At 45.0% G+C, this 22302-nt stretch overlaps 1 protein-coding gene across 1 annotated transcript in view; it reads left to right on the top strand.

The window, feature by feature from the left end:
- wdfy4 (WDFY family member 4) overlaps positions 1 to 18312 on the top strand; it is a 328629-nt gene extending 310317 nt beyond the window's left edge. Inside the window, exons 59-62 of the mRNA XM_070865753.1 lie at positions 4122 to 4304; positions 7810 to 7903; positions 15098 to 15212; positions 16331 to 18312. Coding sequence (XP_070721854.1) covers positions 4122 to 4304; positions 7810 to 7903; positions 15098 to 15212; positions 16331 to 16397 — 459 coding nt within the window. The 3' untranslated portion in view covers positions 16398 to 18312. The remainder of the gene's footprint in view (positions 1 to 4121; positions 4305 to 7809; positions 7904 to 15097; positions 15213 to 16330) is intronic.
- The last annotated feature ends 3990 nt before the right edge of the window (positions 18313 to 22302 follow it).

The following is a 22302-nucleotide window of genomic DNA, read 5'->3' as shown; positions in this document are numbered from 1 at the left end:
TACAGGAGACATATATCTTTAAAATTAGAGCAAAGAGTCCTAAAATTACACATTATGATAACATCTGTCCCATGATCATAGTTACCTCACTGTAATGTTATCTGGTGTTGTGGATAGTTATTCCATCTTGTGGTTATTTGGCAGATGCTTCAGTTAATTGTCCCACATTATGGGCTGTACTTCTCCAATCCCACATTGTCTGTTTCAGAGGTGGAGAAGTCCGACACAAAGACCAAAATCTAGTCCAGTGTCCAATGACTGTGGAGGCCCTGTTAATGCCGGGACATTGTCTTAAAGGAACATCAATAATTTACAGTTTGCAAGCAAGAATGTTTAGCATAGAAACCGAAAACATTTCAGATGACTCAGAAAGTGCCGAATAGTGAGGGGTTTAGACAACAGCCGTCTGCCATCCTTTTAGATTCTATCAAAAACAACATCACCAAAAATGAGGGCAAGGGACATGGCTGCCCATCCCTCCCGTTACCCTGGGATTGGCATCACTCCACTTGTATAACTTTCAAGACTTACAGTGGGTTTCAGATATAGTTTACATGATGAGACTCTACAACAAGCACATTGGAACCTTTATTACCCAACCACATTTTTTGCAGGATAAAATCTTCTGCCAGACTTTTCTCATTGCACAGACCAATTTTTGCATAGAGTCTATGCTCTATGGGCTGACTAGTCAATGCTAGTGTTTATTTACCACACTAACCTACTTCATCTCACCCTATCAGCATATCTGTAATATGCGCACCTGTGAGGATGCTCACAGATTTATGGAGCTGTTGTATCTCCTGGGCCTGGCCAAGGTGGCCATTAACCGGTCCAGGCAGTGGGCGGTCGAGGGGGTCGTTCAGCCCGACTGTCTGCCTTTCTTCCACTGTTACATCCGAGCCAGGGTGTCCCTGGAGATGGAGCATGCGGTGTCCACCGGTACGCTCGTGGCCTTCCACGAGAGGTGGGCGCCAGAGGGACTGGAGTGCATCATCACCCCCAGCAACCAAATTTTAATTTGATCTAAGTTTACGGTAAAAAGTTAATTTGTTTATTTGTCAGTTTAAGGGGGCACTTGATTTATGGTTTCAACTTAAAATAGTTGTGGAGCTGTTGCACTGTGAGTGACATTCATAAGACTCAATAAAACCCCGGTTAATTGAGTTCAGGTTCTCCACGATGAGGCGTGCTGTTGTGAGCCTAGTGGATGAACTGGTGGGTTCAGTTTCATTGTTGCACCTTTGCGAATAAACCAGCTAGTTCTTTACAGCAAATGTGTAGCTATGAATTCTTAAGCAAAGAACCTGTGAAGCAAATACACTACAATATCCTTCTATTCCTTTCTCCCCCATGTATTTATCTCACTTCTCCTTTGTAATGTATTTGCTTCATGGGTTCTTTGCTTAAGAATTCATAGCAACACATTGCTATTAAGAACTAGTTGGTTTATTAGCAAAGGTTTAACAATCACACAACACATTACCAGTTCATCCACCAGGCTCACAGCCACCTGCCTCATCGTAGACCCCCTGAACCCAACTGGCTGGGGTTTTATTGAGTCTTGTGAACATCACGTGACTGGCTAAGCCACTCCCAACTCAACAGCTCTACAAACCTGTGAGCATCCTCATAGGTGCATACATTACATCCTTAAATGCATCTCTGCTCTTCACCTCACCCACTCCCTGTGGTAGTGCGTTCCACTCTCTGGGTAAAGAAGTTTCACCTGAATTCCTTACTGGATTTATTGGTGACTTTCTTATATTTAGAAGAAAGTTAATGTTTCTTCTGCTCTTTCGATTGTACTTCACTTCCATGGTGTGCCCAAAGCTTATCATCATCATCATCATAGGCGGTCCCTCGAAGCGAGGATGACTTGCTTCCACGCCAAAAAGGGATGAGTTCACAGGTGCTTCAATGAAGGACCTAATATTCCAGATCCCGAACTACATCGTGAAGGATAGAAAATGCCTGTGTTTGGATTTTTTTTACATGTGGTGGCCGTTGCACACCAACCACCAGACAGGCTTGACAGAGCTAGGTCTTGGTCCAGTGGCAAGGATTACCCAAGACTAACTGGAGACTCTGCTGCACAGACCGAGCGTGTGCACATATCGCAGTGTGGGCTGGCCCGTGCTGACCCTGGGCCTTCGCCTCTTCCGGGCCCCAGATTCACGCCTCTCCTGGGCCCCGGTCACTTCCCTCTACAGACTCTTGCTGCTCCTTCGCCTCTCCTGCTGTACCTGCCCGCACTGCAATCAGCGACCTGGCTTTGTAGCCGTCGCCCTCCTGCAGCAGCACGCGCTGCTCCCTGCAGTGGTATGCTGCCACACGCTGCTCCCTCCAATGGCCCCGGCCTGCTGATGGTCTTGCAAGCTGGGCACACATCTTGACACCCATTTAGTATACATGTATTCAACACAAACTGTCAACTCACAGTAAGCAGGCGAAAACTGAATCTAGCTGGATACTCAAAAGTGCTAGTTTTTTTAATGTCAATAACTTTTGGATTCATAAATCTTCCTAAGAGCGAGCACATTAACAGCATAGCTATTAGAAGTTTCACAACTAGGATCCACAGGAAGAAAAGTGTTAATGGTAAAAGTCTGTTCACAAAGAACAGCAGCTCTGGACATCCAAAAACACTTCACAACCAATTAAGTACTTTTGAAGTGTAGTCACTTTTGTCAGCAAAAGCAGCAGTCAATTTGTGTACGCACAGCAGGGTCCCAGAAACATCAATAAGATAAATGATCAGACAATCTTTTATTGATGGCATTGGCTCAGGGATAAATGTTGGCCAGGAGAACCTTCCTGCTCTTCTTTAAATAATGCCATGGATCTTTTATGTCCACCTGAGAGGACTGATGAGATCAAGGTTTAACGGGTTTATAAATTTGTCCTGGATGGTAAAACAAAATGGGCAGTCGCATTTTGAACTCGGTCCAAGTTTCTCCCCTATTGACGTCAATGGAAATGAAATTTGGCTGGAGTGTCAAACAGGCGGCCTATTCGTTAGCACCCATTTCATGCTACCACACAAGACAAATTTATACCCTAACCCCTCATCCGAAACACAGCACCTCCGATAGTGCCGCACTCAGTACTCATCATCATGGACAGTCCCTCGGTATCGAGGAAGACTTGCTTTCCACTCCTAAAGTGAGTCCTTTGCGTAAGATTAACATTCGGTGTCTCTGAGTATCCGCCAACCCCCCTGGGTTGTGGTGGGTAATGTGGATGGAAAGATCTGCACTAACTCCATCTGATGTGTGATTTACTTTTAATTGTATTATAGCAGCGAGGACATTATTTAGTTCACGGCAAAGCCCGCCTTCACAAGCAGTGTCAGTGCAGGTCAATGTTAGATCTTTCATTCTTTATCAGAAGTAAACATCTTGGTTGCTTTGCCAGTTTAAGTCAGTGGGAATGATTATTGTGGGTAAAGGGGTTAACTTGTGGGGACAGGTTGCATAGACTGGGCTGTATTCCCTTTAACAGAGAAGATTAAGGGATGAGCTCATTGAGGTGTTTAAGATGATTAAAGAAGTTGATAGGGTAGATAGAAAGAAACTATTTCCTCTGGTGGGGAACTCCAGACAAAGGGGGAATAATCTTAAAATGATTACACACCATCCTGACTTGGAAATATATCACCGTTCCTTCATAGTCGCTGGGTCAAAATCCTGGAACTCCCTCCCTAACAGCACTGTGGGAGTACCTTCACCACACGGACTGCAGCGGTTCAAGAAGGCGGCTCACCACCACCTTCTCAAGGTCAATTTAGGGATGGGCAAAAAAATAAATAAATAAATAAATAAATGCCGGCCTTGCCAGCGACACCCACATCCCGTGAACGAATAAACCAAAGCAGCCTGTTGGCATTCACTGCTAGGGCTCACACTTGACCAGTGGCAACTTTTCCGGGGTACTGGTGGAATGCCAGAAACCTGAGAGGACTGCCGATGTCCGTGGCAACTGTACTCCAGCAAGAGTCACACCATCAGGACGGAAGGGTAGGGATCAGGAAGTCAAGCATGCCCCTGCACCCTGTAGGTCTGAATGGTACAGTCCAGTGGCGTTTAGCGAGCTCACCATTCACTGCTTTATTATTTCAGGGTGATATTGTCTCCTGCGCAGGCACACACCTGTACCTGTGGACAATCAATGGGCAGCCGATCACGAGCATCAACACATCCTCGGAGCTGGTGGAGGAGATTCTGTGCTGCTGCTTCACAGAGGCGCATGAGTGGGACCCTCGCAATGTTGTCGTAACAGGCTGTGCTGACGGCGTTGTACGGGTGAGTGTCACCAATAGTGAGCGAAGAGGTGAGGGTGAAATTTGCCAAAGACCCACGCACTGATTCGAACATCATTTTCTCCTGTGATGTTCTTTACTGAAAACAGTAGCTATTGCCCTTCCCTCCCCTCCCGCCCGCAAGGCACTGACTCGTAAGAAGAACGAGGAGCAGGAGTAGACCCTATTGCCCCCTCGAGCCTGCTCTGCCATTCAACAAGATCATGGCTGATCTTTGACCTCAACTCCACTTTCCCGCCCGATCTCTATATCCCTTGACTCAGACTGGTTTTGTGCTGGTGGATCTCTGGTTCCTTGCCCAAGTGACCATGTGTGAGTGTCGACAGGCAATTTGGCCATGGGCAACATCATAGCCAAGCCACATGGGCAGGATCACTCAATGACCACACGCACGCACTTCACAAAAGGAGAGACTGGATGGCGGTCAAGAGGGAGAACCCTGGCTGATGTTCTCTCCTACTCCCGCCCATGAACCCCAACGTTCCCCCCGCCCCCACCCCACCACAACCCCATGCTGAATTACATAAGAACATAAGAAATAGGAGCAGGACTAGGCCATTTGGTCCCTCGAGCCTGCTCCGCCATTCAATAAGATCATGGCTGATCTGATCTTGGCCTCAACTCCACTTCCCTGCCCACTCCCCGTAACCATTGACTCCCTTATCTATCAAAAATCTGTCTATCGACACCTTAAATATATTCAATGACCCAGCCTCAAAATAGTTTCTGCCCTATCATATATAGGAAATTACCTGTGGAATGTACAATTGCCGTGGTTGTAAAATCAAGGCCTGGGTGTGAAGAATTTCACAATAAATGCTTCTAGTGTGAGTCAGGAATGTTGAAGTGCAAAATCCCAGCAGGAGGATCTGCTGCAGATACCTCCACTCCCATATCGCCAATCTGCATCTCTGTCACACAAAGCTCTGCATCAGGTTAATGCAGCCCTTAGTATGGTACTGATCCATACAGACCAGGAAGGTCGTAGGGTCCCAACTGGTCTGTGCTGAACCAGGACAGCGGTTGGCCATCGGGGCGTGGGTGGGAAAACGAGCCAGGCTTCTCACTCCTGACCCACATCCAGTGTCTCCTGCTGTGAAGGGAGTGTGTGTGGTCATTGGGTGAGGACAGGGTCCTTGCTTGGCTATGATGCTGCTCATGGCCAAATGGCCTATTGGCACTCACATACGGATACTAGTGCAAGGAACCAGTAGTCCAACAGCGCAAAACCAGCATGAGTTGGTGCCTTTCACGACTGCTGGACGTCTCAAAGCGTTTTACAGTCAATGAAGTACTTTTGGAATGTAGTCACTGTTGTAATGTGGGAAACGCAGCAACCAATTTGCACACAGCAAGCTCCCACAAACAGCAATGTGATAATAACCAATCTGTTTTTATGTTGATTGAGGGATAAATATTGGCCAGGACATCAGGGATAACTCCTGGTGGGAGAGGAGGGAAGGGGGGAGTTCCTATTTTCAGCAAAAACATTACATAGGATTACATAGAATATACGGCACAGAAACAGGCCATTCGTCCCAACCAGTCCATGCTGGTGTTTATGCTCCACTCGAGCCTCCTCCCATCTTTCCTCATCTAAAGTGTCAGCTATGGCTCAGTGGGCAGCACTGAGTCAGAAAGTTGTGGGTTCAAGTCCCACTACAGGAAATTGAGCACATAAATCTAGGCTGACACTCCAGTGCAGTGCTGAGGGAGTGCTGCACTGTCAGAGGTGCCATCTTTCAGATGAGATGTTAAACCGAGGCCCCATCTGCTCTCTCAGGTGGACGTAAAGGATCCCATGGCGCTATTTCAAAAAAGAGCAAGGGAGTTATCCCTGGTGTCCAGGCCAATATTTATCCCTCAATCAACATAAAAACAGATTGGTTAATATCACTTTGCTGTTTGTGGGAGCTTGCTGTGTGCAAATTAGTTGCTGCGTTTCCCACATTACAACAGTGACTACATTCCAAAAGTACTTCATTGGCTGTAAAATGCTTTGAGACGTCCAGCAGTTGTGAAAGGCGCTATATAAATGCAAGTCTTTCTTTTAAATCTATCATCATAACCCATTATTCCCTTCTCCCTCATATGCTTGTCTAGCCTCTCCTTAAATGCATCCATACTGTTCACTTCAACCACTCCCTGTGGTAGCAAGTTCCACATTCTCACCACTCTTTGGGTAAAGAAGTTTCTTCTGAACCCCATATTGGATTTCTAGGTGACTACCTTATATTGATGGCCTCTGGTTATGCTCTTCCCCACAATGGAATCATAACTGGAGAAAATGATATTAGAATCAATGCACAGGTCTTTGGCGCATCTCACCCTCGGCGCTATGTTATGCAGACCAGTTGCACAATGCAAGCAAATGCTGTATTTGCTACCTTACCCTGCAGTTTCTATATTCATTTGGAACACATTTCCTTTTTCTAAAACAGGATAATTGATGTCGGACAGCTACTGTGCGACCCATACACAGCTCGTAGCTATCTTTCTACATTGCATTTATCTTCCTCATTTGCAAAATTTAAATGATAAGAACAGTGCTGCTGCATTTGACAAATAGATAATGGATTTTGTTTCTTATAATCCCTTAATGAACAATATGTGGAATTGTTCTACTTGACCACAGCACCACCTGAAGCTCAAGTTTTATTAGACTTTCTTGCAATTGCTTTATTCCAATTTGTACAGCACTTTTCGATATTTTAAAATGCCCACGCTTTTAACGGCTGACTTGGACAGCTGGTGTATCTTTGTGTAATGGTTCCTTGCATCTCTGAGTCTTCTGTTGTGCCGGTCTGGAACTTTGCCCCAATGTAGAACTGCTTATTGAACAGGAGGTGTAAGTGGCTCGGCATTACCCTTCAGCCTTGGGTGTTTAAGGGATGAAATGAAAGATGAATGATGCACATATTTTCTCTTCTCTTGGTCCTCACTGACTTCAAGCATGGCCTTACTGCACTGCCCCCTCATAAGACCTCATGGAACTCCTTACCTCCCTCAGTCTTTTTTCTACATTCCCCAGGCTTTACAAATCCAGGAATAGCATCAGTCACTGCTTTGTGATTTAGCTCACCTTTTCGGCCTTGGTTCATTCGTGGGCCTTGTCCCTTCAACTAGTTTTTTTTTAAACATAGAATTTACAGCACAGTGACAGGCCATTCGGCCCAACTGGTCTGTTTATGCTCCACACGAGCCTCCTCCCACCCTACTTCATCTAACCCTATTAGCATATTCTTCCCTTTCTCCAGCATGTTCTTATCTCACTTCCCCTTAAAGGAGTCGTCGCTATTCGCCTCAACCATTCCATGTAGCAGCACGTTCCATATTTTCACTACTCTCTGGCTGAAGAAATTTCTCCTGAATTCTTTATTGGCGTTGCTGCATAAACAGATTAAAGATGCTATCCAAGTTTGGTAGTTAACAAGTGCATCTTTATCTTAAAAAGGTTTATACAATTATGGATTATTTTCCACTTTCAGCTATGGAAGACAGAGTATACAAGAGCACAAGTCGCCAAGAATGATGGAGGGCCAGCCTCAACTCAACACGTGGTGCCAGCTCCCAGGAAGAATGGTAATGTTTAAGAAGTGCATGTTTTATTAGCCCGACAGAGACACAATGACCAGCAAGTGTCAAGTAGCTTATCCTCCACAGAATGTCTCTTTGGCCGACACAAGTGTACAGGAGTTGAGTCCAAGCAACTCAGTGGTTTGCATGACAACACTTCCACGCCACAGACTTCTTTTGTCCTTCAGCTACTCAGCATCCTTAGCAGCTGTCTGAATAAAGATGTTGGAGGCTGCTATTGCTAACAGTTTAACGCTGTCTGTTACGTAGTTGAATTTGAAAAATGTCAACTTAAAACTTTTCTGACAATAATCGAAGTACGTTCTGAGTAGTATTCCTTTTCTAAATAGAAAGACTTGCATTTCTATAGCGCGTTTCATGACCACTGGACATCCCAAAGCGCCAATGAAGTACTTTTTTTTCGGAGTGTAGTCACTGTTGTAATGTTGGAAACACAGCAGCCTCCCACAAACAGCAATGTGATAATGACCAGATAATCTGTTTTTGTTATGTTGATTGAGGGAAAAATATTGGCCAGGACACCGGGGATAACTTCCCTGCTCTTCTTCAAAAGGGGGAGGAGCAATAATGGGGCAGGAAATTGCCACCAGAGTTGCATTTTATAGAAATGGTATGACAAAGAAACCTACTGCTTGGCAGACCTGGAGAAGGAGCATGCAATGTTTGCCAGTACACTTGAGGCCTTCAGGGACTGCAGTGTACACTGGATACTAACAACAACATTATTATTTTAGTTGACAATTTTCTTTTGTTTTTGTTCTTACATTCGTTATTAGTTGGGCCCCTCGAAAAAGGTTATTGGTTTATGTTTGATGACATTAGGTTACGGTTTGCCATTTCATCTGAAAGACGGCACCTCCAACAGTGCAGCACTGCACTGGAATGGTAACCTTGAATTTTTGCTCAAGTTGCTACAGTGGGACTTGAACCCACAACCTTCTGACATCAAGGCAAGTGTGTTACCCACTGAGCCACAGCAGACACTGTGATAACTAAACCAATAAGGAGACACTGGGTTAGCCTAATGTCATCAAACATAAACCAATAACCTTTTTTGAGGGGCACAACTAATAACGAATGTAAGAACAAAAACAAAAGAAATTTGTCAACTAAAATAATAATGTTGTTGTTAGTATCCAGTGTACACTGCAGTCCCTGAAGGCCTCAAGTGTACTGGCAAACATTGCATGCTCCTTCTCCAGGTCTGCCAAGCAGTAGGTTTCTTTGTCATACCATTTCTATAAAATGCAACTCTGGTGGCAATTTCCTGCCCCATTATTGCTCCTCCCCCTTTGCCTGTAATGTGCCTAAATATGGTGGACCTGGCCATTAGCAGGGCCTGGGTGACCTCTGACACAGACTGGCCCCCTGCGCCAGGAATTCAGGCTGCAAGCACGAGCACAATTGCTTGCCTGGCTGCTGCTCTCAGGGCCCTCTGGCTGCTGTTGGAGAACCAAGTCAGAAGCCTCAAGGCCAAAAGATCTTCTGGGTTCCTGAAAAAGGTACCGATAAGATACTTCCTAACTTTCCCAGCATTGGTGACCGTGCCTTTAGCCAGCAAAGCCCCAAGCTCTGGAATTCCCTCCCTAAACCTCTACCTCTCCACCTTTAAGACCCTACCTCTTTGGCTGAGAGTTTGGTCACCTGTCCTAGTGTCTTCTTTGGCTCTGTGCCAATTTTTGTCCGATTATGCTCCTGTGAAGCGCCTTGGGACATTTTACTACGTTAAAGGCACTATATAAATGTAAGTTATTATTGTTGGTTCTGCTGACCCCTCCATTCTGAGTGGGATCCTAGTACAGGGCCCAGCGCCAGCTTGCTGGACTGCCACTGGAAGTAGGCACCCATAGGTGGCAGGCGTGGGCAAATGAGGCAGGAAGGTGAAAGACATCTCCATCAGCCTCATTAACATTCCAGTACTCACCCTATACCTCCCACAGGCACAGGCCCTGCTCTCCCCATTTAAAGAAGGCCTGAAAATCTCTGGATAGCAAAAATTTAGAAGAGGTTTGTCATAAGAGGTTGTTGCATCATTTCCACTTGGTAGCACCTGTGAAATGTGTGCTCCAAAGGGAAATATATACCAATTACTTAGATGGATTGAAGAAGCCTTGGTAAGAGTAGCAGTGGGATCTAGAAGCAAACGCCAGGTTTGGGTCTTCCCCCATGGGCTAAGGTTTAATCTCGCCCCTCACTGGGTCATGTGATAGAGCACGGCATGGAAACAAAAGAAGCTGCATCTCAGAGGGAGCAGTGCGGCCTGTCTGGGACCTGCAGTCCTCCAGGTCAGGCCATCCCAGCGTTCCAGATTTAAAGGACATCCCGAGAGATGGGAGTCAGGAGTGAGGACCGAGTAAAAATCTAAAGACCAATAAAGCACCCAGGAGAATGAATAAAGGGTTATTTCTCACTGAACCTGCGACTCGCAATTTAGGACATGGCTATTCCTGCAGCTCATCAGCAGGAAACATCAGTCAGCTCCCACTTTTGCAATTGGGAACAAGGAACCCAAAAGTTAATTTGTGGCTGACGTCATCATGCGATGTGGCACATTGCAGCCAGAAGGTGCCCTTACCCGGTCTGGCAATGTGGCTGACTCTTAACTGCCCCTCTGAAATGGCCCAGCATGCTGCTCGGTTGTACCAAACCACTACATCACCACACGCACGACAGCGGTTGAAGAAGGCGTCTCACCACCAAGTTCTCAGGGGAAAGTAGGGATGGGCAATAAATGCTAGACTTGCCAGCGACGCTCACATCCCGTGAACGAATAAAAACAAAATGGCAGTTTCAATCCCTGACCTATGCTGGTCTCAAGTTGGGGACTACAGTGTCTTTAGTTTTAAGAACAACCAATTTCACGTCTGATTGCAATTAAATCCTCCCCAAACCCCCCCCCTTCCCCCTTCCCACCCACGGAAAATGAATGGGGGAATGAATGTCGGGTGAAGACTGGATCAGCCCCAACTGTGATGCCTTCCACAGTGGAATAGCCTGCTGCTATTCACGATCTAGGTGCACGCACACTTAAGTGAGGCACCAGATGGCTGCTAATGCCATAGAACCATAACCCAACATAAATGTGCCCTTTTAAATTGGGAAGTAAAAAGCCGACTGACCCCCCCCCCAAGCCTAACACCTCTGAAGTTAAATTTGAGCCTGGGTTTGGGTGCCTTGGAAATTCCATCAACCAGCACTGAGGAAGTTAATTGTGTTTCAAAAATAAATAGCGAATTACAGCATAAAAATCCATCTATTCATTTTAGGTTGCAACACCAGTTGATCTATTGAAACAGCACTGTCGGAAATCCATCAATTATAAATAAGAGGCTGAACAGAAATGTGCTGGGAAGTTGTACAAACAGCACAGAGCCCCACTGGCAAGAGGCTAAAGATATATTGCCTCTGTCCGATTATTGGGAGCGGCATCTGTAAATACAACAACAACACTAGCTTGTATTTATATAGCGCCTTTAATATAGTAAAACATTCCAAGGTGCTTCACAGGAGCGTTATCCAACAAAATTTGACACTGAACAACAATAGGGAGATATTAGGGCAGATTGGTCAAAGAGGTAGGTTTTAAGGAGCGCTTTAAAGGAGGGTGGAGAGGGTTAGGGAGGGAATTCCAGAGCTTAGGGCCTTGGCAACTGAAGGCACGGCCGTCAAGGGTTGGATTAAAATCAGGGATGCTTAAAAGGCCAGAATTGGAGAGCGCAGATATCTGGGAGAGTTCTGATTCTAAATTATTTTTTTGATGGAGACATAGCAAACAACAATGATATAGGGTAGATAATACTACTGGTGATGCTGGATCTATCTAGATAATGTAGGGCATGACGAGCTGTTTCACCTTGTCCAGAGCAGTCGGCCCAGAGGACACAGCCTGCACTTAAAGGGGGGTTCAATGCAAAAGTAACCTTCAGAACATTTCTTGGCTCCCTGGGGAGATGGTGAAAGCAGTTAATATTGATTCATTCAAATGCAAATTAGAAATAATTATTTCAGTGGATAACATTTTGTGTTGCATTATATGAGTAATTTGAGATACGATGTGGTAAGAATAACATGCTCAGGAGGAACTTTGGACCTGTGGTTCCCAAAACTCTCCACCACTAGAGTTTTCCTCACCCCATGTCTGGATCTGTTGTAGACTCATTGACAGAGATTAATTGCCATTAGTCAAAAACTCCATTATCGTTGTATAATGCAACTGTCAGGATGGTAGAAGGCAAACTAGATTGACTTTAGTCTTTTCTCGACTAGCAATTCCTAACACTTAAGCCACTCATATAATATTTCCCTGGCCCCTTTTTAGTGGCGATGTTAACCCATTTTATTTTAAATGTTTAATACCTCCTTTTAATTAACAGATGGAGGAGAGTGATCTGAATTAGTTGCGCCTGTTTACCAATATCACCAACAATAATTTCTACCCTTGAGTTTCCTTTCTGATGACCACACCTTGGCCACTTAACACAGAAAGGAAATAGTCACACTGTGCACCCTAGCAGATCTGCATTAAACTTCGAGGAACTACTTTGGCATTTCTGTTTTTTGTCTGAATCAAATGACATCCATTGAAGGTGTTGGCACAGGTTTTAGAAAGGCTGGACTTACCTGGCCTGTTTCGACACGATGTCCAGCACCCTTCCATTGTCCTTGCATCAAAAGTGATTGGCACTCGCAAAGCACGACATTGAGAAGACACACATTCTTCTAAACCGGACCCCGATATTTTCTCTCCCGGCCCTTTTTAGGAAGGTAGCAATATATGCTCGGGTATCCTTCCACAACTCGCAACAGCCCTCCAGTACCTCTTGTCCCTGGCCATTTCTCATGTGTGAGTCGAGATGGGGAGCATGAGCAGACTGTTTAGAACATAAGAATTTGGAGCAGGAGTAGGCCATTCTGCCCCTCAAGCCTGCTCCGTCATTTAATGAGATCATGGCTGATCTTCTACCTCATCCACTTTCGTGCACTATCCCTTGATTCTCTTAATATCCAAAAATCTATCAATCTTTGTCTTGAAGATACTCAACGACTGAGCCTCCACAACCCTCTGGGGTAGAGAATTCTAAAGATTCACCATTCTCTGAGTGAAGAAGTTTCTCCTCATCTCAGTCCTAAATGGCCGACCCCTTATTCTGAGACTGTGACCCCTGGTTCTAGACTCCCCAGCCAAGGGAAACATCCTCCCTGCATCTACCCTGTCAAGCCCTGCAAGAATTTTGTATGTTTCAATGAGATCACCTCTCATTCTTCGAAACTCTGGAGAATATAGGCCTAGTCTACTCAAACACTCTAACTGCACAGAGCATCAGAATCAAAGCCTTTTGAGAGTTCTCACGCGATGTCGAAATAGGGGCAGAAGTCACTGGGATAGCGAGCAGGAGTGGGAACCCTGACTGATTTATTTTCCCCCTTTGCACAAGGCACTGAGGCCATTTGTCCACTGCTGCCCAAACTGAGCTCAGCTAGCTCACTGTCAGTCTGGGATCAAACCATGTACTTACTACTCCATCAGTGGAGCCCGGCCCAAACGGTACCATTCCCTTAAAATCTGTTATCAACAGACCAGACCATGGGGCAGTGTGTTGTAGCAGATTTTACAGGTAGCGCATCCTCTCGGATATTGCCTCAGCCAGGTGGGGACCAGGCATTTCTCCATAGAGGAGGAGGGAACAGCAGACAGTGAGACACATCAATACACCACCTAAGGGCCTCCTCAAGAGCAGAATTGGCAGAGGCTTATTGACCTAGAGTACTGTGTACAATTTTGGTCTCCTTATTTAGGAAGGATATACTTGCATTGGAGGCTGTTCAGAGAAGGTTCACTAGGTTGATTCCGGAGATGAGGGGGTTGACTTAGAGGAAAGGTTGAGCAGGTTGGGCCTGTACTCATTGGAGTTCAGAAGAATGAGAGGTGATCTTATCGAAACATATAAGATAGTGAGAGGGCTCGACAAGGTAGATGCAGAGAGGATGTTTCGACTCATGGGTGAATCTAGAACTAGGGGGCATAGTTTCAGAATAAGGGGCCGCCTATTTAAATCTGAGATGAGGAGGAATTTCTTCTCTCAGAGAAATGTGAATCTGTGGAATTAACTGGCCCAGAGAGCTGCTAAGGCTGGGTCATTGAATATATTTAAGGCGGGGATAGACAAATTTTTGAGCGGTAAGGGAGTAAAAGGGAGCTCGCAGGGAAGTGGGAGCTGAGCCCAGGATCAGATTAGCCATGATCTTATTGAATGGCGGAGCAGGCTCAAGGGGCCGTATGGCTGATTCCTGCTCCCATTTCTTATGTTCTTATGTGGGCCTGTGAGCTGGTTGTCCAGCCATCATCTGACAAAAGGTCATCGACCTGAAACGTTAACTGTGTTTCTTCCTCCACAGATGCTGCCTGACCCCCTGAGCATTTCCAGCACTTTCTGGTTTTATTTCAGATTTCCAGCCTCCGTCGTGATTTACTTGTGTGTCCAGCCGCCTTGTTGGTCGGAGAATGGTTGCATGTTGCTGAGGGGATAACTGGGAAAAAAAATGTCTCCAAAGAAATAATCCGAAATTTAAAATCTGAATCCAGGAAACTGCAGTGTCAGAAACGATGACTTTGTCTCTGTTGACAATCTCACTGCATCACCCTGTCTGTAAACCCTGTTTTTCCTTTCACAAACAGAAAATAAGTGGTAATTACAGGCTTTAAATACCTTACGCAATGTTATGTGGTTGGGAATTAAGTAGTGATTTTCCCATTGTTGTGGGTAATTATGGCTTCAATTATCATTGCATACCTTCCAGCAGAGTTACAGCTCAGCACAGGGAAATAGCTGCTCTGGCTGTTGTTATTTAAGCAAATGCTCTTGTTTGTTTAGCCATGGAGATCGATAGCACGGAGATGTTTGGGTACATTCAACCGAGGGAGAGTCACTGCTGACCTAACCCTACAAGTTAGAAGGCATTTAATAATGCACAAATCTGAGTTCCTGATTCGAGCTCAGCTTCGCTGAACATCACGATTAAAATTTAATTAAATTGGGACATCCCCTCACATTACCGGACAGGCAGAGATTAACCCTGGATGTTTACTGCGAGCGCTACCTGTTTGCCATTAAAAAGATATCTACTTGACTGGCATGTTTCCCCGAAGTAATGACGGTGGCTTTTAATAAATCTTCACAGCAGGTGACCGACTGGAGCGACAGCTTGTCCTTGTTCAAGGGCTGAGCAGGAACAACGCGCTCGCAGGGAAACAGAACAAGAGAAATGCTGCCGTCACAGCACTGGCAATCTCCTGGTAACGTGCTTGTTTTTCCTGATTAGAGCTCATTGGAGTTTAGAAGAATGGGAGGTGATCTTATTCAAACGTATAAGATTCTGAGGGGGCTTGACAGGGTAGCTGCAGAGAGGGTGTTTCCCCTTGTGGGGAAATCTAGAACTAGGGGGCATAGTCTCAGAATAAGGGGTCGCCCATTTAAAACTGAGATGGGAGGAATTTTTTCTCTCAGAGGGTCGTGAATCTGTGGAATTCTCTACCCCAGAGAGCTGAGGAGGCTGGGTCATTGAATATATTCAAGGTGGAGATAGCCAGATTTTTGAGCGATGAGAGTAAAGGGTTATGGGGAGCGGGCAGGGAAGTGGAGCTGAGTCCATGATCAGATCAGCCATGATCTTATTGAATGGCGGAGCAGGCTCGAGAGGCCAAATGGCCTACTCCTTTTCCTATTTCTTATGTTCTTATATTTTCAACTTAATGGCCTGGATAGATTTTTTGAACGATAGGGGAGTCAAGGGTTATGGGGAGTGGGAAGCCTTTCTTAGGGTGCTCCAAGACCAGCTCTTTAGCCTGGCCTAGCGCCCTAAGAGAGGACTGGAACGCCTCCTATATCGCTCAGTCCCACACTCGGGGCCCAACTGATGAACTTTGTGGCTACAGATGCAAACCATTTCCCGGGGCAAACTTTACCGCCCTGTCACCATTAGTGCCCGGAAAAGCCTCCAACCGAAAATCCAGCCCGTGGTGCTTGAATTAAAATGTGGTCTGATTTTTTTCTTCACGGGCATCTTCAAGGGTCACAAGTGGTGGATGAGTTCTACTCGTCTCACTATAGTTTCCCAAAGAATGGTCCTGGCCTGAATATGCTTCTTCTTTTCAACCGCTCTATTGGGGAGACAGTTCGAGGGTAAGGTCTAAATGGAACATAGCTGAGATCTAAAATATACCGTTTGAGTAAAGGCTGCTTCTGTGGGGTTAACTGTTGCGCTAATTTATTGGAGTAAAGTAGAGCTCTGAGTATCTCACAAATCCCAGCCTACATATTGGTGCTTCAAGTGAAAATAAAAAGAGATCATTTGTGCTGCACTGCCATCCTTCACCTCGATGAGCTCAGAGATTGTCTGTCTTTTTCCTTACAGGAATCAAGCTAAACTATTTGTTGGTGATTCATGGGGCAGAGTGTACAGTTGGTCTATTGAAGGCTGAAACAAAAACTGCGAGCGGGAGATCGATGATGATGATGGATTCCATAAAGACCTAGCGACCTCCGGTGAAAAATATATCGGCTGTAGACGCACCTGCTCTGAGAGCTTCCTGCCACATGATCACAGTTACATACATTTGGAGTAACATGTGTTCACTTGAACTAGTCCAGATGCAAAGTTTTTGGCAATTGTACAATGGAAAAATTTGATTGAAATTATAATTTTTAAGCACTGGGATTTATTGGAATTTTATTGGAAGTTATGACTTTATGCAATGGAACATTTTACATTTAGAGTAATTAGCAGATATTAGAGCTGGCCGTTCTGAGAAAGGTTTAAGGAGGCATAGGTGTGGAGAATTGACTGTGGATTATGTGGCTTCCAGATGTTGTGACACTGAGAGCCTCATCAGCTAGACTCCCCAACAATGCCCCAGTGGACAAGCAGTTGGTGGCACCTGCTCTCAGAATAATACGATGCATGTCAGTGGAACTCCTTCTGAATGGAGGTACATGCATAACAATTGGATCTTGAGGCTTAAGAGAAACAAGCTTCATTGCGACTGACATTCAAGAGGCTGATACAGCGCTACTCAATGTCATACACGATAAGTATACAGGGATTAAGGACAAAGATTAAACAAAAAAGTTAAAAGTACGAAAGCAGGCATTTGGTCAGCTCAGTCACTCAGCTCTGTTAGAACTTGCTTGTTTTGACTTATGCTTCACACTTAGTCGTGCTGTCGGACTGATGCATTTATAGGCCACCACAACCGCCATGTACGGTCCGTGCAGCAGAGCTGGTCTCCAGTCGTCTTGGTTAACCCTTGCCACTGGACCAAGACCTAGCTCTATCAAGCCCGTGTGGTGGTTGGTATGCAACGGTCACCCCATGTTAAAAAAATCCATGCACAGCCATCTTCCATCCTTCAGGATGTAGTTCGGGACTTGAAATATTAGGTCCTTCATTGAAACAACTCTGAACTCATCCCTTTTTGGCATGGAAGAAAGTCATCCTCGATATGAGGGACTGCTTATGATGAAGATGATGCATTTATAGGGAAGAGCTGACAATCTATGAGCGCTTTTGGAGGGGGAGAAAATTCTTCCGAGTCTTTAGGACAGTGGAAGTTTCCCAGTAGACGAGGTGTTGGAACCAGTTCTATTCTTCCATTGAGCTGTTTTGGAGCATGTCTTGCAGTGACCTATGTTCACGAGCAGGCAGCCTGCTGGTATCTGAAAATACCAGATATTTTGGATGTGTCCTTCAGACGCTCATTCCAAAAGGCATCTAGCCAAAGTTTGGGCCACAAATTATATAACTAAGTTCCTGATTTACAACAGAAACAGATGCTCGAATGATAGTATCGGATGTGGGGGCACGAGGAACAATTATTTACAGTAAAGTTTGTGCTGACTGTTTGGAAATAGCAGAGTTTAAAATTAGGATTGCAATTTGACCAAAACCTTCAGTGCCCGATTTGCATTTTGTGCCTCTCTGATTAGCAAAATGGGACAGTGAAAATTTGTGACCATTCCAGAGAGGCTGAGTCATTGAATATATTCAGGGCCGAGGTGGACAGATTCTTGAACTTTAGGGGAGTCGAGGGTTTAAGGGGAGCGGGCGGGGAAGTGGAGTTCAGGCCGGGATCAGATTAGCCATGATCTTATTGAATGGTGGAGCAGGCTCGAGGGGCTGTATGGCCTACTCCTGCTCCTATTTCTTATGTCCTTATGAATGTATTATCACATTGTATTAATGGATAGAAAGGAGTCCGTAATGCTGGTATTTGATTTGGTTCGGTTCTGCCAAGCGGCTATAGACTTCTTTTATTTTCACATCCAGCATCCGTACCTCAATAGAATATTGCTTTCTACAATTCTGTAAATACAGATAATCAAATAAAGTTTGGATAAACAGGAAGAGAATGCGGACATGTTTTTTTCTTTTTCGCAGATGTTGGGGTTTGTGGTTTCGGATTGTATGGCATTACTCTAATGTGTTTTCAATTAAGGTTGTACGTTAACCCGTAACAATTTAACAATACAAAACATGGCCAAGTGTATCATTCCTAATCGTGTAAGAATAGAATGAAAATTGTTACCACATGTTTCCACTGGAAAGGCCTGTCCCACTCGATGTTTTATAAATGGCCTATCTGATTCACGACGTTTTATAAGTGTTCTGCGCTATCAGATTCTGTGTGTGTAACAAAGGGTTTCGCTGATTTATTTGGCTTTATAATGGGCCTGTAACTCTCACTGGTTTATAAAGTATCTGTCGAATTCTCATTCTGTTTTGCGAAGAACCTATCAAATGCTCCCTCTGGTTTATAAAGGGTCTGTCCAACTATAAAGACCCTATCAAACCTTTGCTCTATTTTATAAAGGATTTGACCTACTCTCATTGTGTTTTATTAAGGGTCTGTCCTACTCCCATTTTATTTATAAAGGACTTACCTATCAATGCTCTGTTTAAAAAAGGATTTGCCTTACTCTCACACTGTATTAGAAAGAGTTTGTCCAATTCTATTTTCACTCCCGTAAGTAGTCTCTGCATCATAGAAACATAGAAAATAGGTGCAGGAGTAGGCCATTCGGCCTTTCGAGCCTGCACCACCGTTCAATATGATCATGGCTGATCATGCACTTCAGTACCCCATTCCTGCTTTCTCTCCATACCCCTTGATCCCTTTAGCCGTAAGGGCCACATCTAACTCCCTTTTGAATATATCCAACGAACTGACCTCAACAACTTTCTGTGGTAGAGAATTTCACAGGTTCACAATTCTCTGAGTGAAGAAGTTTCTCCTCATCTCGGTCCTAAATAGCTTACCTCTTATCCTTAGACTGTGATCCCTGGTTCTGGACTTCCCCAACATCAGGAACATTCTTCCTGCATCTAACCTGTCCAATCCCATCAGAATTTTATATGTTTCTATGAAATCCCCTCTCATTCTTCTAAATTCCATTGCATATAAGACTAGTCGATCCAGCCTTTCTTCATATCTCAGTCCTGACATCCCAGGAATCACTCTGGTGAACCTTCGCTGCACTCCCTCAGTAGCAAGAATGTCCTTCCTCAGATTATATGATAGCATGGTTCAAGGGTACTCATAACAATAGCACCCCTTTGTGATCTGCACTGACTGTTATGCCTTTCACACGTGCCCTCATGTGAAATCTTTAGTGAGACGAGGGACAGAGCAATAAACCACTGTATTCTACGGACATTAAATAAGCATAAAGATTAATGTTATAATCAAAACTCACTTCAAACCCGTCCTCATGAATGAGACAAAAATATAATTAACCACATCATAATATCCCACATTCGAGCTAAATTAACTTTAGCTATGGCTGTAGTAGCACACTCAACTCTGAGTCAGAAGGTTGTGGTTTTAAGCCCCACTCCAGAGACCTGAGCACAAAAATCTAGGCTGACACTCCCGTGCTGAGGGGTCACTGCACAGTTGGAGGTGCCATCTTTCAAATGAGAAGTTAAAGCAAGGTCTGTTCTCTCAGGTGGATGTAAAAGATCCCATGGCACTACTTTGAAGACAAGCAGGAGAGTTATCTCCGGTGTCCTTTCTGATATTTATCCCTCAATCAATATCACTAATACAGATTATCTGGTCATTATCACAGTGCTGTTTGTGGGAGCTTGCTGTGCGCAAATTGGCTGCCGCGTTTCCCACATTACAACAGTGACTACACTCCGATGGTACGTCATTGGCTGTAAAGTTTGTGCTGAGGTCGTGAAAGGCGCTATATAAATTCAAGTCCTTTCTTTCCTTGAGCAGCCTGCTGGTCTGACTGGCACTGAGCTTAAGATCAGAGAGTTGCCCTTCACTAGGGTGGGTTGCTCCCCAAACCTAATTGGACCAACTGACCTTTATATCTGCCTTTTTTCTCTTTCTTGGTTCTTCTGAAGTTGAAGGACTATCCCTCAGGCTTCTGCCCTGTTAAGTGATTCACCATTGCGCCTGTCGACAAAGCAGGCTACTTTTTTTTTATCCGTTCCCAGATGTGGGGGTTGCTGGCAATAAATGCTGGCCTTACCAGCGACGCCCACGTCCTGGAATGAGTTGAAACAAAAAACGACTACCTCAGGCCTGTTGCCGTGGTCTGTCTGGTGATCCTGGGGATGGACAGGGATGGGGACAGGGACAAGAACAGGGACAGATGGGAAGGAAATGAGGTGAAAAACCTGTATCCCTTCCCCTTCCCTTCCTCCCCAAGTTACATTTGTGGCAATTCCAGCAGGGGTGGGGGTGGAAAATTCAGGTCTGAGTAACGAGGAAGCAGTAGGCCTCAGCACCCTCTCTCTTTTTGTGCCATTATTCTGCCTAATTTTGAGGCAGATAGTGGCGACAAATCCAATCCATGATCAGCTTGAAGTGGTCGACGAGCAGGATCATTCCACAAGCTGTACCATCTGATTGTAATGAAAATCTTCCAGGGCAGAATGTTTTCGAGGTGAAGGGTGCAGGAAAATGTCTAACTAGAGAGAAACTGTTCCCATTGGCAGAAGGGTCGTGAAACAGAGGACGCAGATTTAAGGCGACTGGCAGAAATGGCGACGTAAGGAAAACTTTTTTTTAACGCAGCGAGTGGTTAAGATCTGGAATGCACGGCCTGAGAGGGTGGAGGAGGCAGACTTCAATTTTATCTTTCAAAAGGGAATTGGATAAGTATCGAAAGGAAAAGCATTTGCAGGGCTACGGGGAAAGAGCGGGGAAGTGGGACTCGCTGAGAGTCGGCACGGGCTCGACGAGCCGAATGGCCGCCTTCTGTGCTGTAACCATCCTAGGATTCTGTGAACTAACGGGAAACACTGCGAGGTACTCTGCTCCAGCAAGATTTTGGCCGTTAAGAAAGGCTCATTTGGGCATAATATAAAAGAATGAAAACAGACCATAACACAGCGGGAGTCGCAGTCTTTGGGAGAGCAAGTAAAATGTCAAACTATGTTTGTCGGTCCCAGTAATGGATGAGAACTTTTTTTAGAAAGTACTGACACTGAAAGATATTGTTGTGTGCTGGAAGAGGATGTGAATTCAGGAGCTTTAATCAGAAAGAAACAATTTACAGATACTGCAGAGGTGCCAAAGGGAGGAACAGGAAATACTGGAAAGATCATACCAGTGATTGTGGGGAAAAAGGTAGCAGCAGTATTTAATATTTTCCTGTTAATTCTGTATAAACATAAAAGCTTGAGCAAATGTCAAGTGCATGAACGCAAGCAACCAGGGTACAGCACTTTTGCTTTCTGGGTCATTGATTGAGTATATAAAGGGTGAAAACAAGGAATTTACAGTCAGGGCAGAAAACTAGATGGCATCAGAAGAACACAAAGGCGTGTCTGACCTCTGCATTACGCATGCTCATGATTATTAGGAAGAAAATGATCTAAGCTTGGCTTTGAAAGCAGCATCTGTGTCGTTACAGCTGTCACATTCTCGTATCGCAGTCCCAATTTGTGAAAAGGCTCTGTGGTTGTAAATGGGAACTCTCATTATCATCTTCATAGGCAGTCCCTCAAAATCAAGGAAGACTTGCCTGCACTCTAAAAGTGAGTTGTTAGGTGACTGAACAGTCCAATACGGAAATGACAGTCTCTGTCACGGGTGGGGCAGACAGTGGTTGGAGGAAAGGGTGGGTGGGGAGCCTGGTTTGCACCATCATTACAGCCGTTGTAGCTGTCTATCCTGTCCCATCACGTAGTAACCAGGGGCCCCTCAGAAACGTGCCGTGGTGTAATTTGCCCACCGGCGGTCTTTTCCAATGTGGTAAATCAAGGCATATCCAAGCTTTTCGGTATTGTGTCATGTAAGAGTTCAGTTGGAGGGAGTTATGAGGTGTAATACTGGAGTTCAGATAATGCTCACTAACATTTTGCTTGTC

The sequence above is a fragment of the Pristiophorus japonicus genome, chromosome 22 (genome assembly GCF_044704955.1).
Source record: "Pristiophorus japonicus isolate sPriJap1 chromosome 22, sPriJap1.hap1, whole genome shotgun sequence".
NCBI lineage: Eukaryota > Metazoa > Chordata > Chondrichthyes > Pristiophoridae > Pristiophorus > Pristiophorus japonicus.
Note: the sequence above shows the minus strand (reverse complement) of the source record. Positions and strands in the feature narration are given on the sequence as shown.